Genomic DNA, 20,801 nt, shown 5'->3' on the forward strand with positions numbered 1-20,801 from the left:
CCGTGGCACAAGTCTGACACGTGCGCGAGGGTTACCTCATTGATGATGGTGCAGTGTTTCTTGCAACAGCTCCGTTGTTTCATGACAGTCGCTTTGTGCATGCGTGTGTGTTGACCTCCACTTTACCTTTAAGTTTGCCTGAATCTGTCCTCCTTCCTCCAAGAGCTCTTAATGTTTGACCTTCATGACAAATGAGTGTCTGTTTAGATGTTTTTTATGTCTCTGCTTCAGGAACATGTGGTCAAATGGACACCTTTTGTCAGTGGACCAAAGATATCCAAAGAGCAGCTCGGGGATCATTTTCAGCATCCAGTTTGTGTTTTTATTGGCCCTCGGCATATTCTGAAAATTCAATTAATTCATTATTAATTAGATATATTATTGGACATTACACAAATTTACATTGTCGCCTGTAACACAAAGCTAAGATGTGGGGGGAGTTTTTCAACCCTCCTGTTCTAATGTACTGTATAGCGTTTTTAATGGCCCCCACAAGATGGGTGCAGTGCTCTTGCCAAGACCGGATAACCGAGGACAGCCTCCCACTTATTTCCTTCAAACAATCTATTTGTTGGAGAATAATGTCAAGGAGAACACAAAGGCGTCTTAAAAGTTCTTGTGTTCAGTTCTAGTTCGCAAGATTTTAAATGAATCTTTTCTGCATGAAATTGAGTTTGTCTCTTTGCTGCTTTTTTTGATGGCTTTGGGTTACATGAGTGGAGGATGAGGAGCCAGGACTTCCTGCCAATGAAAGTCAAACATTTGTTCGACCTTCATTACACAAGTGTTTATGGGCGGGAAAGAATTTATGAAGGCCACAAAATGTTTATGTACATGTTTTAAGATGCCCATAAAATGGCTGCAGGCGAGGACCTGAAGACAAACCTTAAAGGGTTTTTTTAAAAAGAAAATGTGTGCTGTGCTAAGGCCTGTTTACATTTATATCACTGCTGCTATTCCATATACCTTGCAGTCGTATCGTAAGTTCTGTCCTTGTATGACACACACCTATTTTTATCTGCAGTATCACACACAAAGCTTGACAGTATGCAGCATTTATTAATTATGTGGGGGGAGAAATACATGATTGAAGCAGTTGATGTGCACCTCTAAATTATGTATACATTATTATTAAGGTGTTATTTCAACTTGACTTGCATTGCAGCCAGAAGTCTCTTTTATGTATTGATACTGGAGTCCAAAACATGCCAAGAGGAACAATTAAGTAGTGCCATTCTTGAACACTTCACATCCAAATATTGATAGTCACGACAGCAGGGGTAGTGTCAGCATCAGATCGGTACTAGACTGATAACATAGACATTTTTCATTTCTTTCTTCTATGTTTATTTTCATAAATATTGGCGTTTTTTTGTTTTTCATGTTGTTACTTTGTTGAAATGGCTATATTTACAGTAGGCCTATATGTTGTTATATTGTTTACAAACTCATTCTGATTATAATCATAATCAATCAATTTAAGGCAAAAAGGTGATTCAATGATCTTGATAAAATTTCAACGAGCATCGGTATCAGTATTGTTATCGACAATGTTGGATTATTTTGCAGCATCGCCTACACTTACTGGACAGATCAAAATGTGACTTGTCTTCCGCCACTGTTGCAATGAATTGTGGGTAGTGAAGTGAGCAGCCGTTCCAAAAATCGACAGGCCGGAGGAAGGCACAACTTGTCAAAGCAGATTGAATCCGGATATGGGAATGTTGTACTTTCAAAATAAAATAATAATTTAAGTACGATAAATTAGGTTTTGGTAATAATGCCAGTCAAGCAAATTCTGTTGATATGTAAAATATTGTAAACGTTATGTGTTTTATAGTAGTGATAATAAAAATCTGATTTATCATAATACAAATTGCTTATACGGATTGCCTCATTTATTCAAGCTAATATTGAGGTAATTACAAATGCAGCCAGGTTGAATAACTAGGAAAACGAGAATTAATTAAGAATTTGTTTGACTTGAACATATTTAACACAAAAACCGTCACAGGTCAACAGCACCTGGTATTGGACTTGGATTTGACTGAATTTAAGTTAAAAAATAATTTAAACATGAATATAAAAATAAATTGTTATTTAAATAATACTTCTGTTTTTTGAAAAATGGGAGCGAAGTTTAGCCCAGTACTGAAGTTTATGATGAAATTTTAAACCGGATGTAGTTTTTACACGACTGTGCTGTCTTAAGCCCGGGTGCCTTTCTTGGTGGAGCGCCGAGCTTTATTTTTTTTTTTTGTATTTACAACAAAATTACCGAAAGTCTTTCAGTCTTCGGTCGCCACGACAGACAGAAGCACAGACGACGTGTCACTTTTTTTGGTAGGTAGTTTGTTTAGTGGTGTTCTATTCCCGGTTGGACTCCTTTGTACGTTGGGCAGAAATGTGCTATAATGTTGACGAGCAATATCAGTCTGCTTTGTGCACTGCAGTGGCGCGTAGCTTGGCCAGGGGGGACACCTGTGCGCCTCTCCTGTGGTCACATCATGCATGTTGAGCAGGTATGCGAGCACGATTCAACTTGGCAAACATTCACGATTAAAAATGAGAGAGAGAAAACAAAGGAAGCTCGGCGCCAAACGATTGTGTCTGTATTGTTGTTGTGCTTTGATGATGATGTGTGAGGTGATCATCTATGTGGAGGGAGGGGGTGCGTAATTGATGGTTGTGTTGGATGCCTGCAGCCAGTCGTCCCTAAACGCAGTGGGTGTGAGTGGGAGGGTGGATGTGGGGGCGTCTTGATGCTGTCAGACAGGATGCGTGGGGTGGAGGATTTATCACAGTAGGATTACTCGACCATTTTTGGTGAGGTATCTTCATGGTGCTCTCATCTCAGTTGACGCATTGCACTCCTCAGGGTTTGGTTTCTAGTTTATTACCATTATGTCATCAAAAGATTTTTTTGTCTGTTACACAGACTACCCATAGCATCTGCTTAAATGCAGCTCCTACTGAATTCCAATTATACATGTGTGTGGGCATCTACACTGCTTATGTAATACATTGTTTGGTGTGTGTGTGTGTGTGTGTGTGTGTGCACCAAGGGAGGGAATACCCAGGGACAGATTTGGGTTAAATGCAGCAATGTGCTAGTGACTCATGGGTTTATTCCGTGCCGTACCAACGAACACAAGTCCACACTTTGTGGGCGACTTTGACCAGATGTGGTTCAACATTCGATTCAGTGAATACACAGAAGGGAATGTCATAGCAAATGTCACACTTATTGGCTACACTTTGGTAGTTCTCAGTTGGAAGCAATTTATCCTTTCAAAATGCCATCATTTTTAGATTATCAAAGGTATGACCACATGGTGTTTGTGTGTCGCTTCGTGCGTTTGTCTGTCCATTCACGTGCACACACACTGCACATACGTACACACATGCACTCGTGCAGTCTGGTCAACTGTAATGGGATCACTCCTCTACAGTGACAATTGGGGTGCACACGTGCATGTGCGCAGCGTGGTCAACTGTATTGCAGTCGCTCCTCCACAAACCTCAGTCACAAATAGATTTCCTGCTACCTGTTCACCCTCACTCCTCATAAATACATTATAACGCACCTGGTCCACCAGAGAGCATGGAGCAGGAGGGATCAGTATTGACAATTTCTTATTAAATGGATATTTTGGATTTTTTGACATGAATTTGTATGACATCTGTATCAGCAGTGTAGTCCATAAACATCGACTTACTCCCCACTTGGTCTCCTAAATCCAGTTCTGGTCGGATTTCGCTGATGAAGAACGTAGTTCTGCTTAGTTGCTGGGGACATGTAAGTATAGAGTTTGGCTTCTCAAACCAATATGCGTACATTTGCATCAAAAAAATACCTGCTCTAAAAAATCAGACCTCACACAAAACGCTCTGTGTTCCATTTTTCTCCCGCCGTATCCCTGCGCCGCTCGCATCTTCCGCTGTGAAACACATACGTAAACGAGATGGCTGCGGCGCTCCGTCGCAGAAGAGTGGCATTAGCGCGAGCGTCTTTATCACATACACATGAATGCACAGGCGACAGTGCGCAGGGATACGGCGGGAGAAAAATGTAAGGCCGAAAGTTTTGTGAGGCCACATTTTTTTTGAGCAGGTATTTTTTTGATGCAAATGTATTACTCTTTTGAACGCATATTCTGTTGAGAAGCCAAACTCTTTACTTAAATGTCCCCAGCAACTAGGCAGAACGACGTTCTTCCTTACCAAAATCCGACCAGAACTGGACTTAGGAGACCAAGTGGGGGGTAAGTCGCTGTTAATGGATTACGCTGCGGATGGGGATGTCATACAACTTCATGTAAAAAAAAAATGTAACTATCCCTTTAAGCAAGTCATCTGATCCCTCTAGATCAGGGGTCCCCAACGTTTTCCTTGTGAGAGCTACTTTTACAAAATGAAAATGGCCAAGAGCTACTCATTTTTGTAACGTTTATTTTCAGAGCTTATTTTAAACCCCAAAAAAGCGAATATGCTTGTTTTACCAGAACATGAACAAAATGCTGGTGTCCACAACTCACATTTTGTATTTCAGAATGCATTTATTTCTACTGTTCTTTCATTATTAACTGAAAACCTGAATGAAAAGCAGGCTTGCGGGCACCTCATGTGGTCGTGGGGGGCTACCTGGTGCCCGCGGGCACCACGTTGGTGACCCCTGCTCTAGATCGTTTGCAAAAAAGTGACTCGTGACAAATAGCGAGTGCTGCCGTGGGCCCCTCCGCCATCCAAAATCACTCCCTGGCAGCTAAGTTTTTTGTTTTCGAAACATCTGGCAATAAATAAAACATAGTAAAAGTAAATTAGATAACTTTTTTTTCCAGTTCAGGCCCTCAGTTTTTACTTTGCAATTAGTTCTTTCTTGAATTCAATACTTTTCCAACCTTCTTTATCATATTTCTGCCACTCGCAACATTCTTTGGCGTCATGGTGGGTTGTTTATCAGTCACAGTCAATAAGAAATGCACGGACAGCGAGTCGCCAACATGCACAGTGCTTCGTATGGTCCCTCGATTCCGCGGAATGATGCGGTACAGGCCAAACTGACTGGTTTATTACGCACAATATTGTACGAGAACTGAGAGAGTACGAAAACTGGGGCAAAATTTTTGTTGAAAACTGGGAATTTCAAAAACCAAGGTTCGACAGTAATTTAGAGCAGCAATTCCCAACCACTGTGCCGCAGCAGAATAACGTGAGAGATGATCAGGTGTGTTGTGTGTTGTTGGACAATGTCCAATTTCACTTCATTAATTTGGATATTATTATTTATTTACTGCATATAATAATCTTAATTCATCTATCTATGCCAGCGATGCATAATGACGGGCAACATAAAAATATGTGGCTTAGCTGAATAAAGGTTGGGAAACTGGTAAAGAAAGTTGGTGTGTCACTCGGGGGCACTTAGTGCTGACGAATCAGGCTGACATCTGTCCAACAGCCACTCCTAATTTCCATATTGTGTCTGTCAATAAAGAATCAAGTCCATTGATGGATGGATAAATAGATAAACAGTCGGGCAAATAGTCATTTGAGTGAATATGTCATTGAAACAGGAAATGACGTGCATCAGAAACATAATCATTAATGTCGTTAATGAGAATCGCAGCAGCAGCCGTCAGATGTCACTTGCGGTCTCCTCCTCTTTTCTCACCGCTTCTCTCCTTCTGTCCTTGTTTTTCAGAGAGCGGATAACCCTGAGGTGCGGCGTCTGTCTTCATTTGTGTGAGAGAAGGAGCAGTGCAAACATCTCACAGCCAGACAGCATGCATGGAGGGGCCATCCCTTGCCAAGTGCTGAAATGTTAGGACTGGAGACCGAGAATCAGCAGGCTGTTTACATTCGAGGGACGGCAGCAAGAGCTGCTTGACACAAGACCGCGTGTGTGGTTTGATGCTGCTTCCTAATTATTTTCTATCAACACCCCCCCGCCCCCCTCTGTGAGATTCAGCTTTGTGCAGCAGAGCCCAGATGGAGTGGTCACTAGAAAGTGTGAGGGAGATGGTGGCCGGAGGGATGCAGTCAGTGAGAGAGTGTGAGATTTGTGCTTTTGCCACAGTGGCGTGTGTGTTGCTGCTGTTTTTGTGGTACTGCTACAGGGTGGGCCGGGAGCATGGCTCTAGCCCGCTGCGAGGAAGGTATCTGACTGGGCCCGGCAGGATTGGAGGAGTGGTAGGGGGCTTCATTGGCTCAGACTGTCGTAACAGAAAAGGGAAGCATGGTTCATTGTTAGAAGAGCAGAATGGTTTCGCTTTCTGCCAGTCATCCGAGTGTTTTCGCTGCACCAGTGCAGGAGAAAGTCTGAACCAGAGGCTCTATCACAGCCTACAGGAGTACGCTAAACGCTACACATGGTCAGGCATGGGCAGGGTGCACAAAGGAGTCCGTGACCAAGGCCGATACCTTAACAGCCGCCCGACCATCCAGCGGCCAGAGGTCTTTTTCCTCCCTGACCTTCCGTCGGCTCCTTTCTTCTCCAGGGAAGTCCAGAGACATGACGTGGAGCTACTGGAGCAAAGTTTCCCTGTCCTTCTGGCGGAGTTTGAGAGCATCTACAACCAACCTCCGGCCCGCAGCGGCTCCTCCTTGCCACCAGGGTGGAAAGTCAATGGCACACCTCGTGGCCAGTGGTGGACCTACTACCTGGTCAACCAAGGCACCCCTCTGGTTCTCAATGTCAGGAGGTGTCCACGGGCCTGGAGAGTGCTGGGCCAGCTGCGCACTTTCATCTCCAACAACGTGTTCGGAAATGCCTGTTTCTCCGTGCTGTCACCGGGAGCTCTCATCACTGAACATTACGGTCCGACAAACGTGCGGCTACGCTGCCACCTGGGTAAGCGAGTGAATGGAGTGAGCTGGGACAGATTGAGTCATGTGACGTCAGATGTGCAATGTGTTAAAAATAAAATTGGCTTCTTCCATCATACCCATTAGGCTTGAATGTACATAAAATGAAAATGAAAAATCAAGATACAGCCGTCCCTCGCTACATTGCTGTTCGAACATTGCACCCTCACGCTATCGCGGTTTTTCAAAAATGAATTTATAAATTATCACTGTTTTGTGGTTGAATATGGCCTACTATTAGTAAAAAAAAACAAACATATTTAAGCAAATTGTATGTATTGGTCTAAATTAGACATTTTCAAGCATAAAAATGGCTAAATGAATGAAAATACAAATGTAAGGCATTCAAAAGACGTGATATGAAGTGTAATACAGCCTTTAAGAAGCGGGGCCTGGGAGGTGGGGCCGCACGGTGGCTGAGTGGACAGTCACACAAGCCACACAGTCAGGAGATCCGGAAGATCTGAGTTCGAATCTCCGCTGGGCATCTCTGTGTGGAGTTTGCATGTGCATGCGTGGGTATTCTCCGCATACTGCGGTTTCCTCCCACATTCCAAAACAAAACATGCATGTTAGGTTAATTGGCGACTCTAAATTGTCCATAGGTATGAATGTCTATATGTCTATATGTGCCCTGAGATTGGCTGGCAACCAGTCCAGGTTGTACCCCGCCTCTCGCCGAAATCAGCTGGAATAGGCTCCAGCATACACCCGCGACCCTAATTAGGATAAGCGGCATAGAAAATAGAAGGATCGATGGCCTGGGAGGTGACGTGTGTTACTTCACCTAGCTACTAGAGTTGACTGTTGATGAATGCTAGCAGCAGGTTAGCAGTGTAGAGAGTGGCCGACAGCAGCTACTGTGTGAATGTTCACTGCATGTGTTCTCTGCTTAGTAACGCAGAGAATTAAAGTTCAGTTAATAAAGCGATTGAAGTGCATCGTGAGTCTCTCCTGAACCATAAACAGCGGCAGTAGAGTATTCTACATTGGTCCGTAGGTGTCAGTAACAATCACCTATTATTAATCCAGAAATAATGAAAGAGAAGTCCTAAATAGTATTCTGTTCACTAGGTGTCAGTAATGTTACATTGATGAGACATTACCTTAAATTGCATTACCTTAACACGACATGGAGTCAGCCACTGTCCAACATCACATAGTGAAAATTAGTTCACCTCCCACTTCATGTGGAAGTGGTAACTTTTTGGCTTCCTATGTTGTCCTTCTTCTCCACTCTGTTTGAAACCCTTTCTTAAGTTTAGAATAAATAAATTGGAGGCTAACTAGCTAGCTTGGTAGCTTGCTAATGCTTAAAGCTGTAGCCGTCTCATGTCCTTGCAGTGATACCGTGACCTGCGCGTAAGAGTTGCGCAATGTCGTGTAAACAAAGAATAATAGGAGCGTAAAGGTGACTATAGGGGTGTTATTTCATGTCTACAAAGCTCTAATAATGGTAAAAACCATATTCAGAAAGTTCTGAACAGGGTTTCTATAGCTTTAATTACTAAAATATTCAATTTATTAATATTGAATCAGAAGACCCCTATGAATAAACACACGAGGAGAGACCGCACCTCGCCCGGAAGTGGGATACCGGGGCCTCACCCTGGAGCCAGGCCTGGGGGAGGGGCTCGCAGGCGAGCGTCTGGTGGTCGGGCTTTCACCCGTGGGACCCGGCCGGGCTCAGCCCCAAGAAGCCACACGGGATCTCCCCCCCGTAGACCCACCACCTGCGGGGGCAAGCATAAGGGTCCGGTGCATTGCGTTTTGGGTGGCGGTCGAGGGCGGGCACCTAGGCGACCTGGTCTTCGGCGGCCAAATCTGGTTCTTGGGACATGGAACGTCACTTCTCTGGCGGGGAAGGAGCCCGAACTTGTGAGAGAGGTTGAGACATTCCGACTAGATATAGTCGGACTCACCTCGACCCACAGTTTGGGTTCTGGATCCAAACTCCTCGAGAGGGGCTGGACCTTGTTCTACTCTGGAGTTGCTGCAGGGGAGAGGCGGCGAGCTGGTGTGGGCTTATTAATAGCCCCCCGGCTCGGTGCCTCTGTGTTGGAGTCATCCCCGGTAAACGAGAGGGTCATTTCCCTACGCCTTCGGGTTGGGGAAAGGGTCCTGACTGTCGTTTGTGCGTACGCGCCAAACGGCAGTTCAGAGTACCCAGCCTTCCTGGAGTCCATCAGAGGGGTGCTGGAGAGCACCCCAACTGGTGACTCTGTCGTTTTGCTGGGAGACTTCAACGCCCATGTGGGCAATGACAGTGTGACCTGGAGGGGCGTGATTGGGAGTAACGGCCTCCCCGATCTGAACCCGTGCGGTGTGATGTTGTTGGACTTCTGTGCGAACCACAGTTTGTCCATCATAAACACCATGTTCCAGCATAAGGATGTCCATAAGTGCACATGGCACCAGGACACCCTAGGCCGCAGGTCTATGATTCCGTGCCTCCATTGCTGAGGCAGCCGATCGGAGATACGGCCGCAAGGTGGTCGGTGCCAGTCGTGGCGGCAAGCCCCGAACCCGATGGTGGACACCAGAGGTCAGGGCTGCCGTCAAGCTGAAGAAGGAGTCCTATCGAGCATGGATGGCTTGTGGGACTCCTGAAGCAGCTGACGGGTACCGGCAGGCCAAGCGGCACGCGGCTTCGGCGGTGGTCGAGGCAAAAACTCGGGTGTGGGAGGAGTTCGGTGAGGCCATAGAACACGACTTTCGGTCGGCCTCGAAGAGGTTCTGGCAAACCGTCCGGCGCCTCAGAAAGGGGAAGCAGTGCCCGGTCCACACTGTTTACAGTGGGGACGGGAGCCTGCTGACCTCGACTGAGGATATAGTTGGGCGGTGGAAGGAATACTTTGAGGCCCTTCTCAATCCCACTGACATACCTTCCCTAGAGGAAGCAGAGACTGAGGATACGAACGCGGACAGTTCCATCACCGTGACTGAGGTATCTGGGGTAGTCAAAATGCTCCCCAGTGGCAAAGCTCCGGGGGTGGACGAGTTTCGCCCTGAATTCCTCAAGGCTTTGGATGTTGCGGGACTGTCTTGGCTGACACGTCTCTTCAACATTGCGTGGAAGTCGGGAACAGTACCTCTGGATTGGCAGACTGGGGTGGTGGTCCCCCTTTTCAAGAAGGGTGACCGGAGGGTGTGTTCCAACTATAGGGGGATCACACTCCTCAGCCTCCCTGGGAAAGTCTATTCCAGGGTGCTGGAGAGAAGGGTACGACCGTTAATCGAACCTCGGCTACAGGAGGTGCAATGTGGTTTTCGTCCTGGTCGCGGAACACTGGACCAGCTCTACACCCTTGCAAGGGTCCTGGAGGGTACTTGGGAGTTTGCCCAACCGGTCTACATGTGCTTTGTGGACCTGGAAAAGGCATTCGACCGTGTCCCTCGCGGTGTCCTGTGGGGGGTGCTCCGGGAGTATGGGATTGGTGGCGCGCTACTACGTGCCATTCAGTCCTTGTACAACCGGAGCAGGAGCCTGGTTCGCATTGCCAGTAGTAAGTCAAGCCTGTTTCCGGTGAACGTTGCCCTTTGTCACCGATTCTGTTCATAATTTTCATGGACAGAATTTCTAGGCGCAGCCAAGGTGTCGAGGGAGTCCAGTTCGGGGGCACTAGGATCTCATCTCTGCTATTTGCAGACGATGTGGTCCTGATGGCCTCATCGAGCTGTGACCTGCAGCGTTTACTGGGACGGTTTGCATCTGAGTGTGAAGCTTCTGGGATGAGACTCAGCACCTCCAAATCCGAGGCCATGGTTCTCAGTCGGAAAAGGGTGGATTGCTCCCTCCGGGTTGGGAATGAGGTCCTGCCCCAGGTGGAGGAGTTCAAGTATCTCGGGGTCTTGTTCACGAGTGAGGGAAGGTTGGAGCGTGAGGTCGATAGGCGGATCGGCGCAGCGTCTGCAGTAATGCGGTCGCTGTACCGGACCGTCGTGGTGAAGAGAGAGCTGAGCCGGAAGGCAAAGCTCTCAATTCACCGATCGATCTATGTTCCCACCCTCACCTATGGTCATGAGCTTTGGGTCATGACCGAAAGAACGAGATCGCGGATACAAGCGGCTGAAATTAGTTTTCTTCGTAGGGTAGCGGGACTCACCCTAAGAGACAGGGTGAGGAGCTCGGTTATCCGAGAGGAGCTCAGAGTAGAGCCGCTGCTCCTTCACATCGAGAGGAGCCAGCTGAGGTGGCTCGGGCATCTAGTCTGGATGCCTCCCGGACGCCTCCCTAGTGAGGTGTTTCGGGCATGCCCAGCCGGGAGAAGGCCCCGGGGAAGACCTAGGACACGCTGGAGGGATTATGTCTCACAGCTGGCCTGGGAACGCCTCGGTGTCCTCCCGGTGGAGCTGGAGGAGGTGGTCGGGGACCGGGAAGTCTGGGCTTCCCTACTGAGACTGCTGCCCCCGCGACCCGGACCCGGATAAGCGGAGGAAAATGGAATGGAATGGAATATTGAATCATACTTCAATTAACTAATAAATTAAATAATGGTGGTCGAACAGTCATCCCTTGTTTATCGGGATTAATTGGTTCCAGACCTGACCGCGATAAGTGAATTTCCGTGAAGTAGGATTCATACGATTGTTACCTTTTATTAGAGTCCTGTAGACATGACCATAATACTAAATAGGCTTGTCTTTCAATATGTTTTGACTAACAATAGGTCATAGTCAACCACAAAAGAGCAATCCTTTATTTATTCATGAATTTTTGAAAAACCGCGATAAAGCAAGGGAGTGATGTTTGACGATTGTATATAAAAAAAAAAAATCAAATGAAAAAACAAGGAAACACAACATCAAAATAACAAATGACTCGTTTGTTATACTCGTTTTTTGCACAAGTTAGATTCTGGGACTACGAGTGAATGGCAACAATAAGTAATTAGACGACAACAAGTAATACAAGTAGATACGCACATAAAAATGTCTATTTTTGACAAATGACCCCTCCCCCACCCCCACCCGGGACTGTTGTAATTATTAGATTATACTCAGCTCCAGAACCAGAACTCTCCCCCTCTCTCTTCAATTGCCATTGTCCAGGTTTAGCCCTTAAATATGCCTTTAACGTAGTCAAATTATAAAATGTATACTGTAGGTACTCCCCACTAATGAATGATTGATTATTGACACTGCTTCTTGTAATTCCTGTAACGACTTACAAAGTACAACTTCTGCTTAGAACTTGTGTTCCCCTTGCTACACGTTTTGGGGTTGGATTGACTGTCGAAGCTAGTGCTTCTGTAGTCAATTAAAAACATAAACATGGAAATATGGGCTTTCTAGCTGTGGTACATGTATGCTGTGCATTTGACCTGTATTATTGCACATTTATAAATTATCACCGACATAAGGTGAATGAGATGTGTCTTCTGCGGAAAAAACGGCCACTGAACTCCAAGGAACACTGTAGGATTATGAGACCATGAATCACGGCTCTGTGTCAAATTCTAAAATTATCAATTCAATTCCAAAACGTTATTGGCTCATATGAGGCAATTAAAGGCACGTAGAGCAACCGCTAGACAATATAAACACTGTAACAACTAAGTACTGCATGTAAGGACGACAGACAGCACAGAGGTCAGTCAGTGAGTGATTGCACATAAAAATTAGGCTTATGTTTCAAATGCTAAAATACTAAATCCAGGAAAATAAAACCATGAAAAAATAAAAATACAAACTGCTAAAATAATAATAATAATAATAAGTTGTGAATACTGGGGACCAGCATAATGGGTGAAAATTGGCAAATTACAGGTGCATGTACTGTATATCGTGGATAAAATCAGCTTGGAACGCTAATTGCCCCCTTCCCCTAATTCAGTCACCACGGTTGTTAACAAGAGGGAAGTAGTAAATCGATGAAATTGTGTGCTAGCGTGTATATTTGTGAATCCTCTCGGGTCATGATTCCATGGATACCAGGTGACTCAAGAGCTGCACCTGAGCTCTCGTTCTAATTTTAGGGATTTGTGCAGACAGGAAAAGAATAAATGATCAAATGTGCTGTGATGGAAATGTTCTCATTTTGTGAATTTAAAGGCTTTGGACTTGATTATGTCTATTTTTGTTGAAAGGTCTGAGAGTGCCCCCCTCCTGTGAGCTTGTGGTTGGTGGAGAGCCACAGTGCTGGTCTGAGGGCAGCTGTCTGCTCTTTGATGACTCTTTCCTCCACAGGGCCTTCCACGAGGGTAAGAAGGACTTAGAATTGAGCACTTCTTATCTTGAAGAAGCCATAAAATAAAATTATCTTGGATTGAAAATAGCTGAAAAGCAAAGAGTAGAGACCTGAACATGTTCTCTGTGTGTAGGGGTTGCAGAGGATGGCCCCAGGGTGGTCTTCATGGTGGACCTCTGGCACCCGAATGTGGCCGCCGCTGAGAGACAAGCCTTAGACTACATTTTCACCCCAGGCCGCTTAGAGGAGAAGGAAGGGAAATAGGTGCACATATGCGAGGAATAATTGGGATCAGACAGCCAGCTCTAACATTCACTGTGTGCTTGCTTTTTCCCCCCTATCTCTCAGAACTCGACTGAAAAGCTGCGCAAGTATTGGCCTTTTTTTTTTTTTGTCAGCCATGGCTTTGTTCAACACAACCACACTTAAGAGCACACTTTAATATTTGGGTGCATGACCGATCATGCTTATTTTGAAACATCAAATTATTAAACGGCGGCTTTCTTTGTCGGAACCCAATCACTCAGTTTGGCTATGAGTCGAGTCATTGAATGCACAAGTGGGATAATATTGCATTTGACCAGTGGTATTTCTGTTATCATGTGTGTGTGATAACAGGGGTTCGGTGTCAGTCGTGACATGAATGTTTACAGAGCTTCTGCAGCTGCTAGTGTGGTGACTTTATTCTGCTCCCCTCACTGCTGTGCTCCTGGTTGAATAAGCACATTTGTGGTCGGATATGAGTTCCCCTGTGCAGAAGCAATGGAGATGAAGCGTTTGTGTTAAATTTGCTAAACTCTTGTAATTTGTTTGTATTTGATATTACCTTTCTACACCTGTAAATATGTGAGGGTTAATGTTGAACTGAAAAAAAAATGGTCCGACGTGTTTTAAATTCTAATATCTATGGTGTTGTCTTGAGTTACAGTGAATACGTTTAATTTGCTGATCCTGCAATATACTTGCAAAGTACACATTCTTGTTCTGTGATACTTTCATTTTGTTATGCATGGCCTCAAAACAGCCATTACAAGTCTAATCCATTCGTCACTGATACAGTATACAGTATGTGTGCCCATTTTGTTGCTCATCAAAGAAATCTCAAGCATCTTTATGAAATGCCTATCAGTTCTGATGTTTACAAAATCTAAGAACACTGGCACTGATGTTGCGTTGCGTGTATTAGATATTTGATTTATGACTGTTGGTAACTAATGTTATGAAGAAGTTTGTTGTGTTTTTTTTTTTACACTTGATTATGAGACGTTTTGTTTACATTTGGGTAGGGGATTTGTCCTTTACGGCAAAAAAGACACCTTGCTTGTGAAGAGGCAAGAGCGGCCTCTGCTGTTTGAATTGGTAATTACAGGACACAGGTGCCTAATGGAAGGGAATTGTGAAGAGAAAGTACTTTGACAAAAAGAGATGACGTTTTCGTCTTAATGTTTCTCACATGCTGTAGTGCAGCAGTCTGGTTCGCTGATGGATAATGTGTTGTCTCATCGGACTGAGCTGGAGAATGCACGTGTGAGCATAAACACATAAGTGACAGTGCCTTCAAAAGTCTTGACAAGCAACTTTTGAAAATCGAGTATGTCTTCTGATGTGTCGTTGTTTTAGCCAATAAAAGTTTGGTGCGCAGAGTGGCAATATAAACCATGCGTGAACCATCCACATTGTTTCTTAATGCTGTTTTACTGAAGATATTTATATTATGTTGCTTCCTTGTGTGGATTTTTAATCGTATTTAATAAATGGGTGAAGAACATTATTTAACCCAGTGTTGCCGGAAGTTTCACTTGTACGGGACAGCCTGTAATCACAAGGTAATCCAGTCCTCTGGGTCAAAACGGAGCAAGTAAAAAGATTGAGGACAAGTAATGGACTGTAAAGTATCCAGTAGTAAACAAATTACATCTCTAAAATTTAATTAGTTTACTTTCCTGAAAGTCATGGTGATCCAAGTGATCCACAGTGAAACATTCTAGGGAGACAATATTGAGCATTTAATGCTTTATAATGAAATAATAGAAATATTTATTTATTTAAAAAATGCTGGAAAGTTTCCACTGAATTAATTTCAGTGCTACCAATAGGTGGCAGTAGAAGTGTATATACGTTTTAATGTTGACATTCTTCTGTACAGGAGAGCCCTGCCTGTTGGCATTTTGGCATTCGCTCACCACTCATTCTTTTTCTGTTTTTTAATTATAACTGAAATAGGAAGTGGTTTGATGGCGCTATCTGCAGGAGAAAAAGGGTGCTGCACCTGTGAATCCAGCAGAGGGTGCTGTTTCACAAGTCAATTCACTCAACATTTTCCAGCAGGAAGATGCTTTGGCAAAGACATTTCCAAATATATATTTACTATTTTCTATTTAGTTCATTGGTAATAGTTGTCTTCATGGATTAGGCTAGATTCTCCAGTCATTTTGAGGTCGTGATGACTTTTGACTTACCCATGCAGTCTGCATATGTAGCGCTCATGGATTTTGACAATGCTTTCACGCAAAAAGACAATATGTTATTAGAAGGTTCAGCTTTAGCTGTTGCCAAAAACATTTTGATCAAACTCATTCAAAAATTAAGAGTTAATATTGAGACTATTTCTAAACGTATCCGGAAAATCCCTGCCTATTAGCGGATTTTGTTTCTATGCTTTAAATTCTAAATACCATATTTGTTTTTTTATGGTAAATTAAATAGAAAGTGATTTGATGGCAGAGGGCCCTGTCTTTCACTCAAGATTTTTCAGCAGGATAACTCTTTGATAAGACGTGATGTTGTGTAACTGCATGTGTCGCAAGTACGACACGGTATACCAGTGGTGCTCAGTAAGCAGCCCACGGGCCACATCAGGCTCACTAAAACTTTTCATTTGACCCGCCAAACATCGCCCAAATAATAATGAGACCATTCAGTCTAAGTAGGGAAGTGCCCATTCAGTACTTGCAGTACTTCTTCGCTCTGCAGGCGCAGCAGCGAGGCTTACGCGTCACAATGAAGCGGCAATGGAAGAAGACAACTCGCACTGAAACAAATCAACTAACATCTGAAAAATTGACTTTTAACAGTGACTGGGCTACAAAATATGCATTTACCAAAAATGCAGCGGGGAAGGTGATGTGCTTACTAAGCACTGTTTTGAAAGAATGTACCAGCAGAGGCACTTTTGGTCAAAACATCACAACTTTGATCCCATCAACAACACCATCTGGTCGAGCAAGATTATGGCCCTTAGACAAATGTGATTAATAACTGCGAGAGGTGTATTATACCGTCTAGAGCAGTAATCCCAACCCCCAGGCGGCCCGGTACCAAATGACCAATGGCCTGGTACCAGGCCGCACAGAAAGAAAAAATAATTTCCATGATTTTTTATTTTGAAAAGTGGCCGGATTCTCTCCTGTTACGTCCGTCTCACTCGACGCATGTCCATTGTGCGTGTGCTAACTTTATCTCATGCCGCACAGATAGACTACTACTGTATTTTTAGCATTTTTCTTTCACCTCAAATTTGGTGTCAAATGCTGATACTATGTGGGAATGCATAAAAGTAAGTTTTGATGATCTTATTGAGTGCTAATGTGCACATTTGTCTCAAGTTAATTCATGCTAGCACGCTGCCTTTGACCACACACGTCAAACAGCGATGTAATCATCTCTCTGGAAAAACTCCAGGGATAAGATAAATTAGATCGCTATAATGTACGAACCCCAACCCCCCCGGTCCGCGGGAGATTTGTGGGAACACAAAGGTCAGAAAGGTTGGGGACCACTGGTCTAGAGTAACAAAAATAGCCATTTTTATGGGTTTTCAGCGGTGTGTCCATTATTCACCATTTTTTGCCATACAGTAGGTGGTAATGCTAATGGTTTAATTTGATTTGAACATGCATACAAGTTACAATGGAATACATCACATAGTTCAATTTGCAGTTCCATTGGCCCAAAAGGAGTAGGAAGAAGCAAAGCTTATTTAATCAACTGCAATACGTTTATTCACTTCCTGTATTCCGATGTAGGCTCTACCAGTTCGTACATGGGAAAATTATACAATGGAAATTGATAAGGTAATGTAGCAGTGTAGTAATATATTTGTCAGGGTTTTTCTTCAATCATAATAAATAACAATCACATAATTAGTATGATAGAAAATTAATAATAATCACTTTAATTCTCCACGAAACTCGATGATTTACTATTCTCTGAGTGTTGTCTGACTCTTTCTTTTTTCCACGCATAGCTCTCCAAATATGAAAACTGTGACTTTTATCAAATGTTTGATGACGCACCTTCAGGCAGCACAAGGCTCGAAAATTCCACTCCTCCGATTCCGATTCATCTCACAACAAGCTGATTTAAAAGTGGACTCTGTCAGCGCATACGTAAATATCTATAAATACCACAGTTTCTGCACTTCATTTTTTCATCTGACTTTGACAGGAAGCGTTTATGGATGTTCTCTGTTCTGCTATCATGTCAACTGCTGCTGTCTCTTGAAACAATTTAGTGTTTGTTGAAAGTTTAGAGTTTTACATTTACAGGAACAGTTTTACATGTGAAATTTTTGTCATAGACAACTCCATTTGGACTGAGGCTGGCTGTCGTCTTTTTCTGCCTTTTCTCTTCCAAAGATGTTCGAGGTAGGTGGGATCAAAGGTCACATTCGTACATGTCTGCACACGGGCACAGTTTGCCACTTGAGGTTATTTTTTGTTATTGTGCTGTCATTTGAAAATGACTTTTCTCAGTGCTGATAATTGAGTCCTTCATTGCTGAAACAGAGTGTTGACTGTAATTGTTTACTACTTCTGCATTTGTCTTGTTTTTATTTACATCTGGAGCTTCCTGGCTTCTTTTCAGGTCAAACTGCAAACAAACACATTCATATGATTAACCTCGTTAACACAAAGATCCAGTGAAATAGAGTCCTAACAGTAGATATGACATTTATAAATAATAATGATAATAATACCTTACATAGAAAATGTAAAAAAAATACAATACAAAAACAATAATAATAATAAAATAGACATTTTATTTTCCCCGTGCCTGCACAGCACCCAGCTAAGTGGGATATTGCTGCAACTATGTGCACTTTGACGTAATAGCAAGATGGTTGTGATGATTGTTTGATTTCGGGAGTTGAATTTAAAAAAAAAAAAATTGCCCATCATCCACAATCCTTATGTAAGACATGAACACACATCTTTCTCTTTTTTTGTGCGTCCTAAAGGTATAAAAACTGACTTAAAAAAAAGAACGCACGTAATGGGACGCACCTATTCCGCCTATAAAGCCTTCTGTAAAAAAACTCCAAAAACACACCTTTTACATAATGCGACCTGCGTGTTAACCAAGCCACAGCGACATTGTTATTAACATTCTTACGCTAAGAACTACGTTATTGGCGCAAATGACACCTCGCTACGCCAAAGCAGCTAGCTACCAGCCGGCAAGCGACTAGCTTCACCACACATTAGCTCACAGAGCGTCAGCGCCGCGCTCACAATGCATCAGGCCACTACCGAAAGCTAACACTACATATTTTTGAGTTTGGACAAGTTAACGCTAGGTGTAGCGTTCATTTCTATGCACCCTTGAAGAATGATCCAGTAATGCTTAAAATGACCAAAGTACAGCAAAATACTGTTTAAGTATTACATGTTATCATGAATACACCTGTTACTGCATGGCCATAGCATGTACTGTATATGAAACCATCAAACCTTGTTGGAGGTTTTTAGAGGTGTTTTAATAGCGGCCTTTGTAGGCGGATGTGTCCCATTATGTGCATTAATCAGATGCCTCTTTTTAACTGTTTTTATATCGTTAGAACGCACAGAAAAGAGAAAGACGTGCATATAGAACACATGAAGGACATACTGTATAAAATAGTCATGAAAAAAGAAATACAACAATTAAATGACACAGTAATAAAAAGATAAACAACTCCTTATGGATGTCTTGCAGACCTTTTTAAAATACTGGAAGGAAGGATAACCTCCTCTTCTCTCAGATCTTCTTGTAACAGCACACGGCATCCATGAACCCTGTAGCATTCATTAGCATTCAATAATCTTTGTCCTTAACGATGTTTGCGATAACGATTGGGACAAAAAGAGCGGTCAATATTGGTGGGCGTATCTCCTCATTCCGAGCTTTATATAATGTTCATTTTCACTTCCTTGTAACGGCTTTCCTTTTCTTTGGACACACGCTTGGGAGACATAATGACGTCCAAAAGTTAACTAATAAGCGATGGTGTTGTTCCTCAGGGAAGTGCTGTGCTGTGTATTGTATTCATGTATTCTTCCGCCGCCGCGCGCTGTAGTTCTCGAGTGAGCCTTGTGTTTACGGACCAAAATTTTTTCAAATTAATTTATGAGAGCGCGTTCGTAACCACGAAACGACGTAAAACGGGGACCACCTGTAATATCTTTTATGATAGGAAGAGTCCATTATACGGACAAAAGCACACAAAGCCATTACATTATGAGCTAGGATTATTTTTTTTGTACATCTGTAGGGATTTTTGTCCTTTTTGTGACATCAAAGGTCACTGATGTTGAACAAAAGGGCCTGGCTCACTCCCTCTATCTCAGTTTTCGTTCATGCCAATTGTGTTTGATTGGGTGGAGGCCAGGGTTCTCGTGTTCTGCCTCAGCAAAGTCATTTAAGGTCATTTGTTGACTGCAGCTACTAAATATGTCCCAAAAATAAGCAAGCTCAAACTGTTGGATACAGAAAGAAATATAGAAATATGAATGATTTTACCAGTTTTGTTATTGCATTAAAAACCAGTAACACAGAAAAATGACATCATCCCCAGACAGTAAATATTCCATAACTCAAAAAGTACAACAGCACATGACTCAATGAATCCAGCACAAGCACAGCACATAAGAATGAGACTATTTTGGTTTCATTTGGAGCATATTGGGTTTGGCGGGTATGATGTCATCACCGGACACTAAATCTTTAATAACCCAAAAACTAAAATAACACAAAGGACCATTTTTAACTGCACAAACCAGCACAAACGCTGCATTAAATAATGCGAGTATTTTTACCAGTTTTCAAGTGGGATTGGGGGCCATCTACAAGATGTGCAGTGCACTATAAACCACAGCAATAGCTAAAGTAGTACACATACGGTGGTGTGAAAATGTGCTTGCTCCCTTCCTGATTTCTTATTGTTTTGTTTGTCACACTTAAATGTTTCAGATCGTCATACAAATTTAAATATTAGTCATTGACCATACAACTGAACACATAATGCACTTTTTAAATGAAACTTTTTATTATTAAGAGAGAAAAAAAATCCAAAGCTAGAGTACATGGCCCTGTGTGAAAAAGTGATTTCCCCCCTAAACCTAATAACTGGTTGGGCCAACAACTGCAATCAAGGATTTGCGATAACTTGCAATGAGTCTCTTACAGTGCTGTGGAGGAATTTTGGCCCATCTTTCATCCATCCATTTTCTATGCCGCTTCTCCTCATTAGGGTCGCGGGGGTATGCTGGAGCCTGTCCCAGCTGACTTCGGGCGACAGGCGGGGTACACCCTGGACTGGTCGTCAGCCAATCACAGGGCACATCTAGACAAACAACCATTCACACTCACATTCATACCTATGGACAATTTAGAGTCTCCAATTAACCTAACATGCATGTTTTTGGAATGTGGGAGGAAACCAGAGTACCTGGAGAAAACCCACACACGGGGAAAACATGCAAAC

General features: G+C 43.4%; 1 protein-coding gene across 3 annotated transcripts; it reads left to right on the forward strand.

Annotated features, from left to right (window-relative positions):
* The first annotated feature begins 2,193 nt into the window (after positions 1-2,193).
* On the forward strand, positions 2,194-14,930 carry asphd2 (aspartate beta-hydroxylase domain containing 2). Of its 3 annotated transcripts, none has more exons than XM_054773334.1 (5): positions 2,194-2,343; positions 5,705-6,853; positions 12,957-13,070; positions 13,191-13,321; positions 13,406-14,930. In XM_054773334.1, exons 2-4 carry the CDS (start codon positions 5,992-5,994, stop codon positions 13,319-13,321), a joined length of 1,107 nt encoding a protein of 368 aa, XP_054629309.1. In that variant the 5' UTR covers positions 2,194-2,343; positions 5,705-5,991; the 3' UTR covers positions 13,406-14,930. The 3 variants fall into 3 exon arrangements, with proteins under 3 accessions (XP_054629309.1, XP_054629307.1, XP_054629308.1); XM_054773332.1 differs by adding an exon at positions 2,454-2,522 and having other exon boundaries at positions 13,191-14,848; XM_054773333.1 differs by adding an exon at positions 2,435-2,522 and having other exon boundaries at positions 2,215-2,343; positions 13,191-14,848.
* The last annotated feature ends 5,871 nt before the right edge of the window (positions 14,931-20,801 follow it).

The sequence above is a fragment of the Dunckerocampus dactyliophorus genome, chromosome 4 (assembly GCF_027744805.1).
Source record: "Dunckerocampus dactyliophorus isolate RoL2022-P2 chromosome 4, RoL_Ddac_1.1, whole genome shotgun sequence".
In the NCBI taxonomy this organism is placed as follows: Eukaryota; Metazoa; Chordata; class Actinopteri; order Syngnathiformes; family Syngnathidae; genus Dunckerocampus; species Dunckerocampus dactyliophorus.

Coding starts and splice junctions, on each gene's coding strand:
- asphd2 (XM_054773334.1), top strand. CDS start 5,992: ATGGAGTGGTCACTAGAAAGTGTGAGGGAGATGGTGGCCGGAGGGATG. Junction 6,854..12,956: donor GCGGCTACGCTGCCACCTGG/GTAAGCGAGTGA, acceptor TTTTGTTGAAAG/GTCTGAGAGTGCCCCCCTCC. Junction 13,071..13,190: donor CCACAGGGCCTTCCACGAGG/GTAAGAAGGACT, acceptor CTCTGTGTGTAG/GGGTTGCAGAGGATGGCCCC.